We start from the raw sequence: 15,976 nt of genomic DNA, 5'->3' as shown, positions 1-15,976 counted from the left end.
GAATTGAAGCCCTGAGACCAACAAAAGAAAAGAAAAAAGAAAAGGAAAAAAAAAGGAACAACACTGGACACCACGGACATTTCTTTTACTCCATTTTTTTTCCATGTCAGTAATTTCTGATTTTGCCTCCCTTTTTTTCTTTTTTTATTAAAGAATTTATTAACATTGATTTTTACATCATGTTTCAAATGTCATGTTTAACAAATAAGTAGCCAATAAGGGAATCTCTATATACAATCAAGATTTTAGAACATAATTAAAATTAAGCTGAGGGTTTGTATGTCATAGATACAAATTAGTAAATACAAATTAGTAAATGTAACAAAACATTATAGAGTATATAGCCCATCATAGATTTTTTTATGTCTATGTAGTTATGTTTATATCCCCAAGACCATTCCATAACCTTGGCTACCCAAATATTGAGTCATCACCATTGTACTGTTTGGATCAATATCCACATATTAAGGATACCATGTTCCTTTATCACCTTTAGGCTTAGTATGTTGTTACTTTGCTAACTTTTTTATATGAATGCTTAAATCCATGATTCTCAGCCTTTAAATTATCTGTGAGTTTGAGCTGTTTTTGAGCCTTTGTTTGCATCTCAAGTTTGTCAAGAAGATGGATATTCAGCAAGCATTTAGAAGTAGTTTAGAGGATTGGAAATAGCGTGTATTACTTCTTGCCTCAAATGCCTTTAATGCTGACGTTTTGTCATGAATTAATGAAGATCCATAAAAGAATGCATTTGTAAGCATTGAATGCATTTATATTCTTGAGTAATTCTAATATTGGCTAAATAAACATGAAATATATTCTCTTCAAAATTTTTGAAATTCCAATGTAATAAAAATTCAAAGTTAAATGTTCATATTTTATAGCACCCTTGCTTTATTATTTATTGATATTATTAAAAATGTAGCTCATTTTAACAGAGCCCTATGTCTCTAACAATACTAGAGATGTAATTTATTATGTAAAGTTGGAAGTAAAAAGGCTTAATTTAAAATATATATTATTATAGATTTTCATCAGTGAGACTGCCATTCCCATTAATTTCAGTATGGAGACTTTTTTTTCTTTATTACATAGTGTTAGGACTACATGTGCCATGAAATTTAAGCTCATAAAATTGCTTTAAGAGAAACATCTGTTTTAAAGGCCTAAAAATAGCAGTCTGAAAAAAAATGGTTAGGACCTCTCTGATCCGTAGATGATCTCCTTATGGTCTTTACTTTGTTTATTTTAGAATCCTAATGGATTTGTGGTGCTTCCATCTATAATCAGTCATTCTTAATTTACTTTATGGATGTCATGTGAACAAGATTCATTATAAGAGCCATTCCAAACATCATCTGACAAACTGTCACCAAACACAGACTTGCAGGCTTATATGTGGTCATCTTATGTCTTGATGATCATATTTATAAAATGAATAAGCTGGACAATTTGTGTATTGAGTTAAAATCAAGATCTTGACTTTAAGAGGACGATTTAAGTAATTTAAAAGATTAAAAATGGATGTAATTACTTTTGATGGTCTATGTCTCAAGTCGAAAAGGTAATGTGGCTCACATTTGTGAAATGCATTTTTGTTTGATGTTCATTTGATATGAAAGATGATATTTGAATATTTAACTTCTGTGATTTTTTTCCCTTTGGGTAAAAGTACAGGTCTTTATTAAGATCAAAGCTTTGAAATACTCAACTACATTTTTTTTCTCCATTTTCTACCCTCACAGCTATGAGGATGACAACACAGTTCTGATTATTAGCATGAGCTGTTTATTGCCTTGGCTGTTTTTCCTCTAGTGAATCCCACTGGAAATACAGAGTTTCCAGATCTCCCAGTATAGCTCTGACTTTATCTTTTAATAGGCTCTTCCTCACATATGTTCACCTTATTGTGGGCCACATGATTCTAGATGCTACTCACAAGAACTGAACTTGAATCCATATCTATCTTTATGCCTTTACCTAAAATGTACCTCATTTCTCCCTTAATCCTTCAAAGTCATCTGTAGTTACTTTACTTGGCACCTTTCCTGATATTCCATACTGAGTCCCTACTCTCAATCTCCATAGAAAGGGGTTTGTTTCATTGTGATTGACAGAATGAGTTTGGGATATCAAATCTTGCCTACACTAACTTATGTGTGACCTTGAACTCCTGGAGTCCTAGTTTCTTTACCTATCAGACTGAAGTAATTTTTTTGCAAGTTACTCTGAAGACTAAATGAGCGAATGTATGCAGTGAGCTAAACAAAGTGTTAGGCACTTTAGGTAGTCAAACATTTGGAAACACTTGTATATCCCATGTTGTTATCTCATTTTGACTTTACATTATCTATGTGGAACTCAAAAATCTGAAGCTTAAAATATTTCAGCTTTTAAAAAGTTGACATGATGATTAATAAATTTCAAATTCATTAGGATTTTTGTGGGGGGAGTTGGTCATGGGACTTGAACTCTGGGCCTGGGTGCTGTCCCTGAGCTCTTCAGCTCAAGGCTACCACCCTACCCCTTGAGCCACAGCCCAACTTCAGCTTTTCTAGTGGTTAATTGGAGATAAGAGTCTCACTGACTTTAGTTCCTGGGCTGGCTTTGAACTGTGATTCTCAGATCTCAACCTCAACTCCCATTTTTCTAGTGGTTAATTGGCGAGAAGAGTCTCATGTTCTTTAGTACCTGGGCCGGCTTTGAACCATCCTCAAAGTTTGTTAGATTTTGAGAGAAGTAATAGTCTTTTTCAGATCAGTGAGTAGAGGTTTATTTAGTGGTAGTTTAGGGCCAATAGCAAAGGTATGGGGACTAGCAACAATCTAAACCTGGGGAAATAACAGTGACCGGCATCAGCATGCTTGTGATCCATTCCTCATCACTTCCCTGAGCTACTGCAGTAGCTTCTTTGTTAAAAATCCTGTATACCTCCTTTCCATCTCCCTGTTTCCAACCAATCAACTTGCTGCCCTCCACTAAAGAAAGAATCCTTTAAATGGCTCCTGCCTCAGTTGTATCAAGTCTCTGCTCAAAGCTTTTTCAGTAAGAAAATGTCTTCACCCTTCCCTTTTTTTTTATAAGCTGACATTTCCTTTACTGTGCCATCATTAGCACAAAGCGTTTTTTGAAAGAGGGATCAAAGACGGCTTTCTATGTTTGAGAAATACATGCTGACTCTCAGGAGTGCGATCAGTGTTGAATTTCTTCTACTTGGGTCTGAGCAGATATCTTTGTGAGCAGTTTTTTCAGCTATTGAAATACACTAAACTTGGGACCACACTTTTCAGTAATATAAATAACAAAGCTTGCCAATCACATTGCTTTCTCCAAAATAGCTTCTTTAATTTTTAAGGAGAACAAAAAGGTTTTCATTGTTAACAACTAAAATTCGAGTGTATTTAACGTAATTTTAGCTCATAGGTTTTTTGTTTCTATTTTTCACTTGTTTCACAATGTGTGTTTTGCAAAAACAACTTTTATTTATTGATGGGAAATTTAGGGCTAGTGACCTGGAACAGGCTTTGCTCGTGTGCCTGTCATACATATTACTGCGATGTTTCTTCACCCCCATTCATCACTGAGGCATCCCTAAAGAGAGTTCTACTTCTGAAATGGATAATTGCCCTCATATAGCTTCACACTTCCCATAAAATGAAAGTCAGACTCTAGCCTGTTTAAGACTAAACAATCTAGATTTGTCCTATCTGTTCAGTCTCTTCCCTCCACATAACTATGTTCTAGACATGGCATATCATTCAGTGCTTCCTGAAACTTCTCTTGTATCTCCAAATTTCACATTAGATTATTGCTTCTACCCATTCCTGCCCATAAAAATAAGATTAAAAAAAAACAAAAATAACGGCATTCACAGGGAAGTGGATGATTTTAGAGCGAATCATGTTGAGTGAGACAAGTCAAAATCAAAAAACAAAAGGTGCATGGTATCCTTAACATATGGCTATTATCTCCAAATAGTACAAGAGTATTTGTGTGGCCAATGATATGGACATAGTATTAGAAATATAAACACAACTACATAGACATAAAAATTTCTGACTTTATAGACATAATAGTTTATTACATAGGTTAATATGTATATATGACATACAAAACCTCAGCCTAATTTTAATTATGTGCTAAAATCTAAGTGAATACTTGTTTGTTAAACATGTTATTTGAAATACTGAAAGACCCTAGGTCAGAACCATAGTGCTACCATCTTAAAGTTTAACTCATGCTTTTGCTAACTGAGGAACTGTGGCCAGTTGGCCATAGATTAAGGGAGCCAGCAAGCAACTTGTCCACTCGCCCCTCAAAGCAGTGATGCTGTGAGGTGCGGGGGAGAAGCTGACAGTCAGGGTTTACACAGTCTTTTCTAAGGCAAATATCACAGATTCACACCCATCAGGTGGTCAGATGAGATAAGATGGGGATTGGGGAGCTTCCCAGGCTGGTGGAAACCAACGGGAAGTTCTCAGACGCCAGGTCCCATTCAACTGTCAGAGAGTCGTTTTATGGTTTGGGAACAAATGCTATACAATGCTATACGTGCAGTCTAATTTTGACACAACATAGGCTAGTTCCTGGAGCTTATGGACACCTGTGTGAACAATGGCTGATTAGGGCTCAGAAGTTCCTGTTCGTGCAGCCTCTGAGTCCTTGGAGATTTTTATTCTGCTTACTGATGGGGAATAATTTTGGGTCTGGGTGCTGCTTCAGAATGGGGGCGCTTTTTAATAGTTTGTAAGCATGCCTCACTAATACCTGTACCTCTCATAACTGGACAGGAACTTGTATAGAATCTAACCCTACCCCTTCCCCATGGTAGTAATTTCACTAGCTCAGCCCACACCCTGCTGACCAGTCTCCGCAGCTGGCCATCCTACAACATGTGCTAACTCAGATAAGGGTTGCTTCTCCATCCAAGGGCCAACTCCCCACCGGGCCCTGTCTGAGCAACTATTGATCAAAATGTATAATTTGTTTCAAAAGGATTGGCTGCCTGTGTGCAGACCTTGCTGTAATGCTTTAAACCTATTGGCTGTAAAAGCGCGGGCTCTGCTATAACGGACTGTAGAACTGTATAAAAAGTCACTCCTGAGACGGATCTCGAGGTCACGTGTACCTAAGAAGCCTGAGCCCAGACACTGACCTGAACCTTGCGGATCTCGTGGTCAAGTGGACTTGGGAGCCCGAGCATATGCCCGAATAAAATCCTCTTGCCTATTGCATCCAGTGGTCCCTGTGTGCGTCCTTGGGTGCGGGTCTCCGCGGGTCTTTCAATACGATGTAAAAATCAATGCTAATAAATTTGTTAATAAAAAATAACTCCTAAAAAAATAAGATTCTATCACCAAAAACCTGTCTTCCTCTGTCGGACTGAATTCCCTTCTCCTTTGGGTCCCCATCAAACTTTCTTCTGACTTCTCTGATAGCCTGTGTCACCTCTGATGTGTATTGTATCTATCTCCTTATCTGCCATGTGCACTTCCAGAGAGCCAGACCTCAGAATTTCTGAAGCCTAACACGTCATACCTATTAATTTTCTCTACTCAACGAAAGACTGAAATGTCTTGATAGGAAAAATGATGATTTATTCATTTTTAATCCTTATAACATTTTGTTAGCCAGTAAAGTTTAAAAAACACAAATTACTATACACTATTTTCTGATAAAGATCTTTCTAGTGGATAGAATCATCAGCCTTTCCCCTGATTGCCTCTGTGTATATCACTGTATTTTTGTGTCCAATACATTCTTCTCCTTTTAAAAAAACTGATTCAAAAATTTTTTTCATATATTTTTATTGTAATAGAAGGGTTGCATTGTATTCACCAGATAGAAGATGCATTGCTTCACAAATATTGATACCCTTTGTGCACTGTTCTATTTTTTTATTTTTATTTATTTTTTTACATTTTTTATTAAAGAATTTATTAACAATGATTTTTTTTTTTTTTTGCCAGTCCTGGGCTTGAGCTCAGAGCCTGAGCACTGTCCTTGGACTTTCTCAAGGCTAGAGCTCTACCACTTGAGCCTCAGCACCACTTCTGGCTTTTTTCTATGTATGTGGTACCGAGGAATCGAATCTGGGTCTTCATGCATGCTAGGCAAACACTTTAACCACTAGGCCAAACTCCGGCCCTAACAATGATTTTTACATCAGATTTCAAATGACAAGTTTAACAAACAAGTGTTCAAGAAGGGAATCTATATATATAATCACTGGGACTTAGTTTTTACAACTTAATCCAAATTAGGCTAAGGGTTTGTATGTCATAGAAACTTATTAATTTATGAAATAAAACATTATGTCTATAGAGTCATAGGTTTTTATGCCTATACAGTTATGTTTATATTTCCATTACCATGTCCATAGCATTGGGTATGCAAATATTGAGTCCTTGCTCTTGTACTCTTTGGATTTAATAGCCACATATTAAGGATACCATGCTCCTTTTGTTCCTTAGGTCTTGACTTGTCTCACTCAACATGATTTGCTCTAGATTCATCCACTTCCCTGATAATGCCATTGTTTTATCTTGTCTGTTGGCTATGTAGAATTCCATTGTATATATATACCACATTTTCTGTATCCATTCATCTACAGTAGGGCATCTGGATTGTTTCCATCACCTGGCTATTGTGAATAGTGCAGAGATGAATATAGCTGAACAGGTGTCCTTATCATATCTTGGGTTATGATACTGTTTTATTTTTGTCAAAATAAAAAAGAAACAAATAAAGTTCTTATGAAGAAACTAGATCATTATGAGTTCCTAAAATTTCAGAGTAAATATTTAAAAACAGAAGAAGATTCAGAAAGAAGGGGGGAACACCTAGTTAACTATCAGTATGTCATTAGAGATTTGTTTTTTCTGTTTTCTGGTTTTTTGCCAGTCCTGGGCTTGAGCTCAGAGCCTGAGCACTGTGCTTGGACTTTCTCAAGGATAGAACTCTACCACTTGAACCTCAGCACCACTTCTGGCTTTTCTCCATGTGGTTCGGAAGAATCGAGCCTGGGTCTTTTGCATGCTAGGCAAGCACTCTACCACTAGGCCAAACTTCCGGCCCAGAGATTTTATTTGTTTTTATTTGTTTCTAAAGACAACTTAGAAAACTTTATGGGTTTGAGGAAGATGATAGTCATCATGGCTTTGACTGCTAGAACATTTTCTTTTTAAACATTGCATCACTAATATCTGAGACATGACATGGGTAAGCTGCCACCAGGTGACTTTTGTTGTGTTGATTTTCTGCTGTGGTTCCCAGCAAGAGTCCACTTCTGAACAACTGCAATGCATTGCACCCCAGCAGATTTTTTCACAGAAATATTCCCCAATGGGGCCAGGAGTTTGGCCTAGTGGTAGAGTGCTTTTCTAGCATGCATGAAGACCCAGGTTCGATTCCTTGGTACCACATACTTAGAAAAAGCCAGAAGTGATGCTGTGGCTCAAGTGGTAGAGCTCTAGCCTTGAGAAAGTCCAAGGACAGTGCTCAGGCCCTGAGCTTAAGCCCAGGTCTGGCAAAAAAAAATTCCCCAACGTCTTCCTTCCCTTTATTGTTTGTTAGGAGTTTTTGCTTCTGGATGTATTGGCAAAGAATGATTGGCAATTCAGTAAGCTGTGTGTCCTCCAAAACAGCTATTTTAAGAGATGGAGACTTTTCAGTCACTTTGGCAGAAAGAATATTTTGCTTGTCTTCTAAAACAACTTTTCCCTCAAAGTATTCAAAGCACTGGTTCTCCTCTACCTTCCCTTTTCTTTCAGGTTTCTTACTTTACCTATGTTCTGTTAATTCTCTGTGTAGAGGTAAATGATTTTACGCTTTTGAGGATTAATAAACTGACCAACCTAGAGGTACTCAGATATAGTACAGTAGCACAGTGCTGGTTTTTAAATGCACCTTCCAGTAATCATGGGTTTATTTCTGGTTTGTCTTTTTTTTTTTTAAATTGGATGGCAGGGCCAGGAGTTTGGCCTAATGGTAGAGTTCTTGCCTAGCTTGCATGAAGACCAGGGTTTGATTCCTCGGTACCACATACATAGAAAAAGCTGGAAGTGATGCTGAAGCTCAAGTGGTGGAGTTCTAGCCTTGAGAAAGCCCAAGTACAGTACTCAGGCTCTGAGTTCATGCCCCAGGACAGGCAAAAAAAAGGATGGCAATATGACTTGTTAAAGAACTAGAAGAAATTTCTTTCCCAATATGACATAATATATTTGTGTCTTTGCAGTTAGAGGTAGGAGAGTCAGGTGCTCCTCCTATTCAGAAAAAAGTCTACAATGTTTACAAAAAAATTAATTTGTATGACGTATTGTTTTGTTATTAGTGTTTTCATTTTTATTCCATTATTTATTTTAGAATAAACATATACAAACACATCTGAGAATTGAATTCAGGACAAAGTATTCTACTACTTGACCCACAGCTCCAGTTTTCTTGCTTTTAGTTTGCTTCTGGGGTAGAATCTCATGCATACTTTTCTTGAACTGGCTTTCAGTTCGGATCCTTTTTTCTATACCTCTCAGGTAAAAGAAATTATAGACCTGTCCTACCATACCTGGCCTAAAGAAATCATATTTTTGATGTTTCTTCACTTGAAAGGTATCTTTCGACAGAATTTCACTTCTCAGTGATACTATACTTGTATCTTATTGGTAAAAGATTAAGATTAACATTTAGTTCTATTATCAAAATTACTTTTTTAGCGGGGGGAGGAAGGGGTCGTGCACACACGCTGGTCCAAAGGCTTGAACTCAAGACCTGGGCACTGTCCTTGAGCTTTTTATTTGTTTTTTCTTCAAGACTTGCGCTCTATCACTTGAGCCACATCTCCACTTCTGGCTTTTGCTGGTTATTTGAAGATAAGTTACATATACTTTCTTACCCAAGCAAGCTTTGTACTGTTATCCTCAGATCTCAGCTTCTGAGCTATAGTGTCTTTTCTTTCTTACATTTGGCCTGTATTATTGAATAAATGATAGATATACTACAGCCATTTTTATTTCAATAAGGTAAAAAGTGTTAAAGGAGATTTCTTTTACCTGATGTGTGAAGCTCTTGTGTCTTTTCCTTTACTCCTCTTTCTATTATTTTTTCTCAAAGAAAAATAACCTAAATCTAATAAAAGTTCAGTCATTAAAATATCTTCAAAATAAGCATTACTATTTTGAGATTTATTTTTGCTGCTCAGTAAATGAGAAGATAATAGTTTATTGTACCTTCATAAGCAGTATTTGAGAACACATTGTGCTTGCTCTGTAGAGGCAAGTTTTGTTTCTTGATTTTAAGAAAAACCTGTTCTTTACACAATTGAATTACTGTTGCATCTGGAACAATTTGAAGTTGCTACTGAAGCATTAATAACTCCAATTTCAAAAAAAAGTAAAACCACAGTGTTAAAACAAGAGTAGAGTTTAACAATATCTCAGCCCACTTACTGATGCAACTTTTAATTGAAAGACAGCTGGTAAGAAGTGTGAACAATTAATTGGCGATAACATAAATGTCAGCAATTAGCTGAATAATTAATTTACCAACCATTACTAGCAACAAGAAAACCACCTCTTTATTAAACTATATGCTACAGAAAATAAAACAGAAACATTTTAAACATCTTGTCTTCCCAGTATTGTTGAAATTGTTAACTCTAATCTTTTATTAGTTCGTACTTCAAAGTGGTTTTGAAAGGAAGAAGTCAAAATATTCCCTTAGGACCATTATTTTTGTGAGTGGAGAATTAATATCTCTATCCAAGATGCTTGTAAATAGTTAGCAATGATTTTAAACTAATACTCTGAATAGGAATCATTATATTGCCTTTTAGAGTGTTCATTCCAGATGCTGGTGGCTCATGTCTGTAATTGTAGCTACTTAAGAGACTGATATCTGAGGATTGTGGTTCAGAGCCAGCCCATGAGACTCTTTGTCTCCAATTAATTACCCCCCCACCAAAAAAAAAAAAAAAAAAAAAAAACCAGAAGTGGAGCTGTGGCTCAAGCAGAGAGCACTAGTCTTGAGGGGGAAAAAAAAAACAACCTCAGGGATAGCACCTAGATATTGAGTTAAAGCCCAGGACTGGAACACAAACATAAGCAAAAAGAATATTTAAATATGCTGTGTTTAACAATACCAAGCCTTATCACTAAGTTGAAACTTGTGATATTACAAGCCTTTTTAGAAATCAAAAATTGGGCTTAGAATGTCACTTAGTGATAAAATGCTTGCCTAACATGCATGAAGCCCTGGGTTTGATTCCTCAATACCAACATACCCAGAAAATGCTGGAAGTAGCACTGTGGCTCAAGTAAAATGCTAGCCTTGAGTGAAAGAAAGTGCCTAGGCCCTGAGTTCAAAACTCAGGACTGGTTAAAAAAGAAAATTAATTTTTTTTTTTTTTTACTCAGTTAAGTACTATGCAAAGTCTACTGTCTACTGTTTCTACTTCTTTTTTTTTTTTTTTGACCAGTCCTGGGCTTGAGCTCAGGGCCTGAGCACTGTCCTTGGACTTTCTCAAGGCTAGAGCGCTACCACTTGAGCCTTAGCACCACTTCCGGATTTTTTCTATGTATGTGGTGCCGAGGAATCGAACCCGGGTCTTCATGCATGCTAGGCAAGCACTTTAACCACTAGGCCAAACTCCCGGCCCCTGTTTCTACTTCTTATAATCAATGTACCTGACTGAAATACAAACCAACTAATTTTTAAGCCAGTCATTTTCTACGTTTTACTAGCTTCTGCATTTCCTTTGATGTGGATGAAACTATCAATGATAGGAACAGAACTAACCCCTCTTTTGTCCTGTAAATTCTTTTTTTGGAGATTACTCAAAGTCATGTTTCCTATTTGTATTTATCCTCATTTTAGTTTCTTTTGGAAATTGTCTGATTGTGTTTGTTCTCACAAGAAATAGTTTTATTTCTAAAAAAAAGTGTTTTAAGAAATCTAATTTGAAAGTTGGGCTTGGTGGCTCACGTCTGTAATCCTAGCTACTCAGGAGGCTGAGATCTGAGGATTGAGGTTAAAAGCCAGCCCAGGCACTAAAGTCTGAGGGAGACCTATCGCCAATTAACCACCAAAAAACTGGAAGTGGCGCTGTGGCTCAAGAGGTAGGGCAGTAGCCTAGAGCTAAAGAGCTCAGGCACCCTGGCCCAGAGTTTAAGCCAAAAAAAAAAAAAGGAAAAAAAAAAAAAGAAAAGAAAAAGCTGTGTACTACCAAAATTCAAGTGTTAGCAGTTAACTTCATTTGCCCTTTAAAAATTATAAATTCATTTTGAATTTATAATTCTTAAAATTCTTAATCTTCTCTGAAACACAGTAACAGCTAAATTTTTTTTCCTGCTGACAGTGAGGCAAGAGTTTCTCTCTTTTCAGTGCTGGAAAGTGTCATGTTGTTGCCCCTTAGATATGTGAAAGCTGAGGTGAGAAATACATTCTATTACTATAAAAATCTTTGTGAACACATCCTTTTCGCTTTCTCACCAACCCCCTACTCTATTGTTAGGCTATTAACAGTGAATTTAAGTAAATTAAACTCTGCTCTTAATTTGTCCAAATTTAAAAGTTAATTTGTAAGCAAAAAGCAGTATGAAGTATATCTGACATTCACTTTATAAGACAATACAGAAAATAGATACCATAATGTTGTGCAGCAAACATTTTTTTCATGCCAAAAGTTGAAAAACACTGATAAATTATCACAATATATTTTTCACTTTCCCTTGTGTTTCTCAGGACTTTATTTTTAGATATGTTTTAACTTGACTTTTTTGGTGAAGATAAAAGAATTCTTTGGAGTCTGTTCTTTGTTAACCATAGAAAGCTGTTGATTGTAGGACTGATGCTAAGCCCCCAGAGGACCAGGATCAGAGTTGGAAGCTTAGAAGAAAGTGAGGAATGGAAATAGAACAGACACAGCAATTAACTAAGAAACGCCATCACATATGTGTCTGATTATACGGAGAATCCTTGCAAGCTGGTTATAAGATAGGAGCCTTAAAATTGTAAATGTCAACAATTATATTGCCAACATACCTTTTCTGACTGTGGGAAGTGAGGATTCTGATATAGACGTTACCCAATCCAATAGTAAGTCAATTTTAGCTCCACTGGAGTAGATGTTGAAGCTAAACCACCAATTCTTGTTTTATAATTACATTTTTATTATCTGTACATAGTTGTACAAAGGAATTAGATTTAACAAATTAGTAAACCATCAGTTCTTATTCCCTTGACTAGCCAACCCCAAGTATTCCTTTTTAACGTGAGTGTACTGTCTGAATCAGACTTGACTTGCAGGTGAAATAGAATCGCTTATTATCAATGACAATCAGCATTCATCTAACCCAGTGTGTGTGTGTGTGTGTGCGTGTGTGTGTGTGTGTGTGTCTGTCTGTCTGTGTGTCTGTGTGTGTGTCTGTGTGTGTCTCCCAGTGAGGGAGGAAGCACAAGGAGTGGGGAGTGTCAGGGAGAACAAGAGAAGGAGGGAGAATCCCCTAATTCTAGGAGAAATGTTATAACTCATGAAATAATTTTTCTGAATTTTGGGAATGAGTGGTGTGACATAACTATCTTCAGCCCCTACAGATAGTACTTAGGATCTAATTGTGTAATTCAAAGACTTGTTTTATTTAATTGGCCGACTCAGCAGCGCTGTCATTGCCACATTTGCCATCAAAATTATTCTTTAAACAAGTATTACCTATAATATGAATATATTTAAGAACATCTCTGACTCAGGAGATGATTCTGATGTATGAAATGGTCACAAAAGAGATTACCAGAGCCAGGTGCAGTGGCTCATGCCTGTAATCTTAGTTACTCAGAAGGCTGAGAGCTAAGGCTCAAAGTTCAAAGCCAGCCCAGGCACTAAAAACCGTGAGACTTTTCTCTCCAATTAATCACTAGAAAGCTGGAAGTGGCGCTGTGGCTCAAGGGCAGGGCAGTAGCCTTGAGCTGAGGAGCTCAGGGACAGCACCGAGGTCTAGAGTTCAAGCCCCACTATCCACGAGAGAGAGAGAGAGAGAGAGAGAGAGAGAGAGAGAGAGAGAGAGAGAGAGAGAGAGAGAGAGAGAGAGAGAGAGAGAGGAAGGAGAGAGAGAAGAGAGAGAGAGAGAGAGAGAGAGAGAGAGAGAGAGAGAGAGAGAGAGAGAGAGAGAGAGAGAGAGAGAGAGAAATTTACCAGAATGAAAACAGGAAGAATCAGATAAACTTGTATTAATTCCCAAACCTTGTAATTTATATTAAATCAACAAAATAATATAATACTGTTGCCAGGTGGAATTGCAGTTGCTACATTTTTCCCCTTGGGAAAAGTAAGATGATGAACAAAAATTTTAAAGTATATACTATTATATTGTATTTTATTCATGACTGAACATATATATTTTCTTACCAACTGAAATGTTTTGCTTTAACTATAGGGACACCACAGTACAAAGTCTTACTCTTCAGCCTTCAGTTAAAGATGGACTAATTGTGTATGAAGACTCACCATTGGTTGGTAATCCAATTATATAAATATTTTAAAGTATTTTTTGAGTGATATCTCTGTTTCAGCCTTTGATTATATAGGAGTCTCTTATAGATTTAAAAGTATTTCAGTCTAAATAGAATGCATTCATGTGTCATTTTAAGTATAGATATTTAAATACAAATTATTGACTATAACCTATTTTCTTACTTTGTTCAATGAGAGATTTAGTAAGTAGCACAATTCTCTATTGATTTCCCATATGGAAGGATTTGGGGGAGCCAGGCGTTTGGCCTAGTGGTAGAGTACTTGCCTAGCCACAAAGACCGGGGTTCAATTCCTCAGTACCACAAATGTAGAAAAAGCTGGAAGTGGTGCTGTGAGTCAAGTGGTAGAGCTCTAGCCTTGAGAAAGCCTAGGCTTTGAATTCAAGCACTAAGGACTGGATAAAAAAAAAAATTGACGTTTCCTATTGTCCTTAAATGCCCAACTTGAAATTAGATAATACATCTAGAAAAAAATTAAATGGTTTTGACTATTAAGATATTAGCTAAGTTTGGGGGAAGCTGGGATGATCCAGGCCTCAACTTTCTACTAGAGACCCAAAGACCCAAAGTAATAAAGATTACGAGGTATGTTCCTGGGAACAGAGAACTCCTTTGCACAAATGAGCCACATAGATTCCTTTTATGGTCCTGGTCCTGGGAGGCCTTAATATCTCCTCCCTAATTGGAACCAACTTTCCTTGAATGAAAATGGTGATTGGGTAGCAGTTACCTATTTTATTTTTCTAAAATTTATTTTTACCCCCAAAGATTGTTTATTCCTTTGAGAATGTGATAAAATATGAAGGGAATCTTCATATATTGATTTATATTTCCCTAAAATTATAAGTCAAAACTATACAATCGTCCTTTCTACCTCCTAAAACATGTTTTGAGTTTTTGGTTTTGTCCATAATATCCACACTCACAAGTCACTGAAGACCTCAGCCTCTTTCTTATTTCTTCATTCCTGTCTTCCTCTCCAAGTAGTTGCAAGATTCTGCAGAGCCCTTCAGATTGAATACATTTTATCTCTATTTTTTTCCATGCCTACACTAACCTACCCAAATCTTTTTAAAACCAAATTATTATAAAAAAAACTTTTTTTAGTCTATTTTGCATACTGCTACTGGAACTCATAAGTATAGATTATACCCTGTTTAGGGATGTAAAATACATACTTCCTGGTCTGGCAACCAAGTCTAGAATCACTGGCCTAGGAGACAGGCAGCTACTATATTAGTTTGTTCTTTTTTTTTTTTCAGTCCTGGGGCTTGAACTCAGGGCTTGAGCACTGTCCTTGAGCTTTCTCAAGGCTAGCACTCTACTGCTTGAGACACAGCACTACTTCCAGCTTTTTCTGTGTATATGGTAGCAAGGAATCGAACTCAGGACTTCATGCATAGTAGGAGAACACTCTACCACTAGGCCAAATTCCCGGCCCAGCTTCCTCTATTTATTTATTTTTTCTCTCTCTCTCTCTCCCTCTCCCCCCCGCCCCCTCTCACTCTTTCTATGTGTGTGTGTGAGAGAGAGAAAGAGAGAGGGAGGGAGAGAGAGGGGGGGGCTGTTTTCTAGTTTATTTACTCTTCTAAATGCCTATAAGAGACATCATAATAATGACAGAAAATCTACATTAGTCAACCCTCTGTTATCCGTGATTCCATTACTTCCTCTATTTCTTATATTTGCTTTATCTTCCTTATCCTAGGGTATGAAACATTGCTGGGAATAACTAATGCTGAAGACAAATGAAATGATTACTGTAAAGTTGACAGTTTAGGAACTGTGTGAAACATTTGGTAGAGATTCATGAGTTTTGTTCGACTATTACAGACTTTTTGTGGCGATAGTAGTGTAGATAACTGAGAGCTATTATATACCCAAAGCAATAATGTTACTTTTGTTTTCTTTAAAAATAACTTTTGTGTCTTCTAAGGTTAAAGCAGTAAAGTTGGGTCATGTTCTAGTAGTGGATGAGGCAGACAAAGCTCCAACAAATGTCACCTGTGTTTTGAAAACTCTAGTAGAAAATGGAGAAATGATTCTAGCTGATGGAAGACGAATTGTTGCCAGTAAGTATTTAAAAAGCAATACCCCAAATAAAAACCCATGCATAACTAATTGATGTTTTGAAAAAAAACACTGATTTTTATGTATTTGATATCAAGGCAAAAACTTAGGTGGCTACTTATATATAAACAATAAAATATAAATTAAATTGTCTATTAACCATTTCCAAAAATTGACATCTAAGTATTGGTGAACATGGCTCAGGTGTTGCCGTGTTTGAGGTTCTGAAGGCTGTCAAAAAATAATTAATTGACTAATGTCTAAATCTTGCTTTTCTCATTTTACTGTTAGTTTTGGTGCTTGTGGCTAAACCCAGAACCTCATGGTAGTAACCTATGCTCTACCACTGAGCAATATTCACATCCAGGGCTCCTAGTTTTACTTT

The 15,976-nt window shown here is 36.7% G+C and overlaps 1 protein-coding gene across 1 annotated transcript in view; it reads left to right on the top strand.

Moving 5' to 3' along the window:
• The window catches only part of Vwa8 (von Willebrand factor A domain containing 8), a 281,874-nt gene that overhangs the window by 122,065 nt on the left and 143,833 nt on the right, over nt 1–15,976 (top strand). Inside the window, 2 exon segments of the mRNA XM_090342080.1 lie at nt 13,425–13,500; nt 15,458–15,593. Coding sequence (XP_090198206.1) covers nt 13,425–13,500; nt 15,458–15,593 — 212 coding nt within the window.

This window comes from Megascapheus bottae, chromosome 11 (genome assembly GCF_031878675.1).
Source record: "Megascapheus bottae isolate mThoBot1 chromosome 11, mThoBot2.hap1, whole genome shotgun sequence".
In the NCBI taxonomy this organism is placed as follows: domain Eukaryota; kingdom Metazoa; phylum Chordata; class Mammalia; order Rodentia; family Geomyidae; genus Megascapheus; species Megascapheus bottae.
The sequence above is the reverse complement of the archived record's forward strand: the minus strand, read 5'-3'. Positions and strand labels throughout refer to the sequence as shown.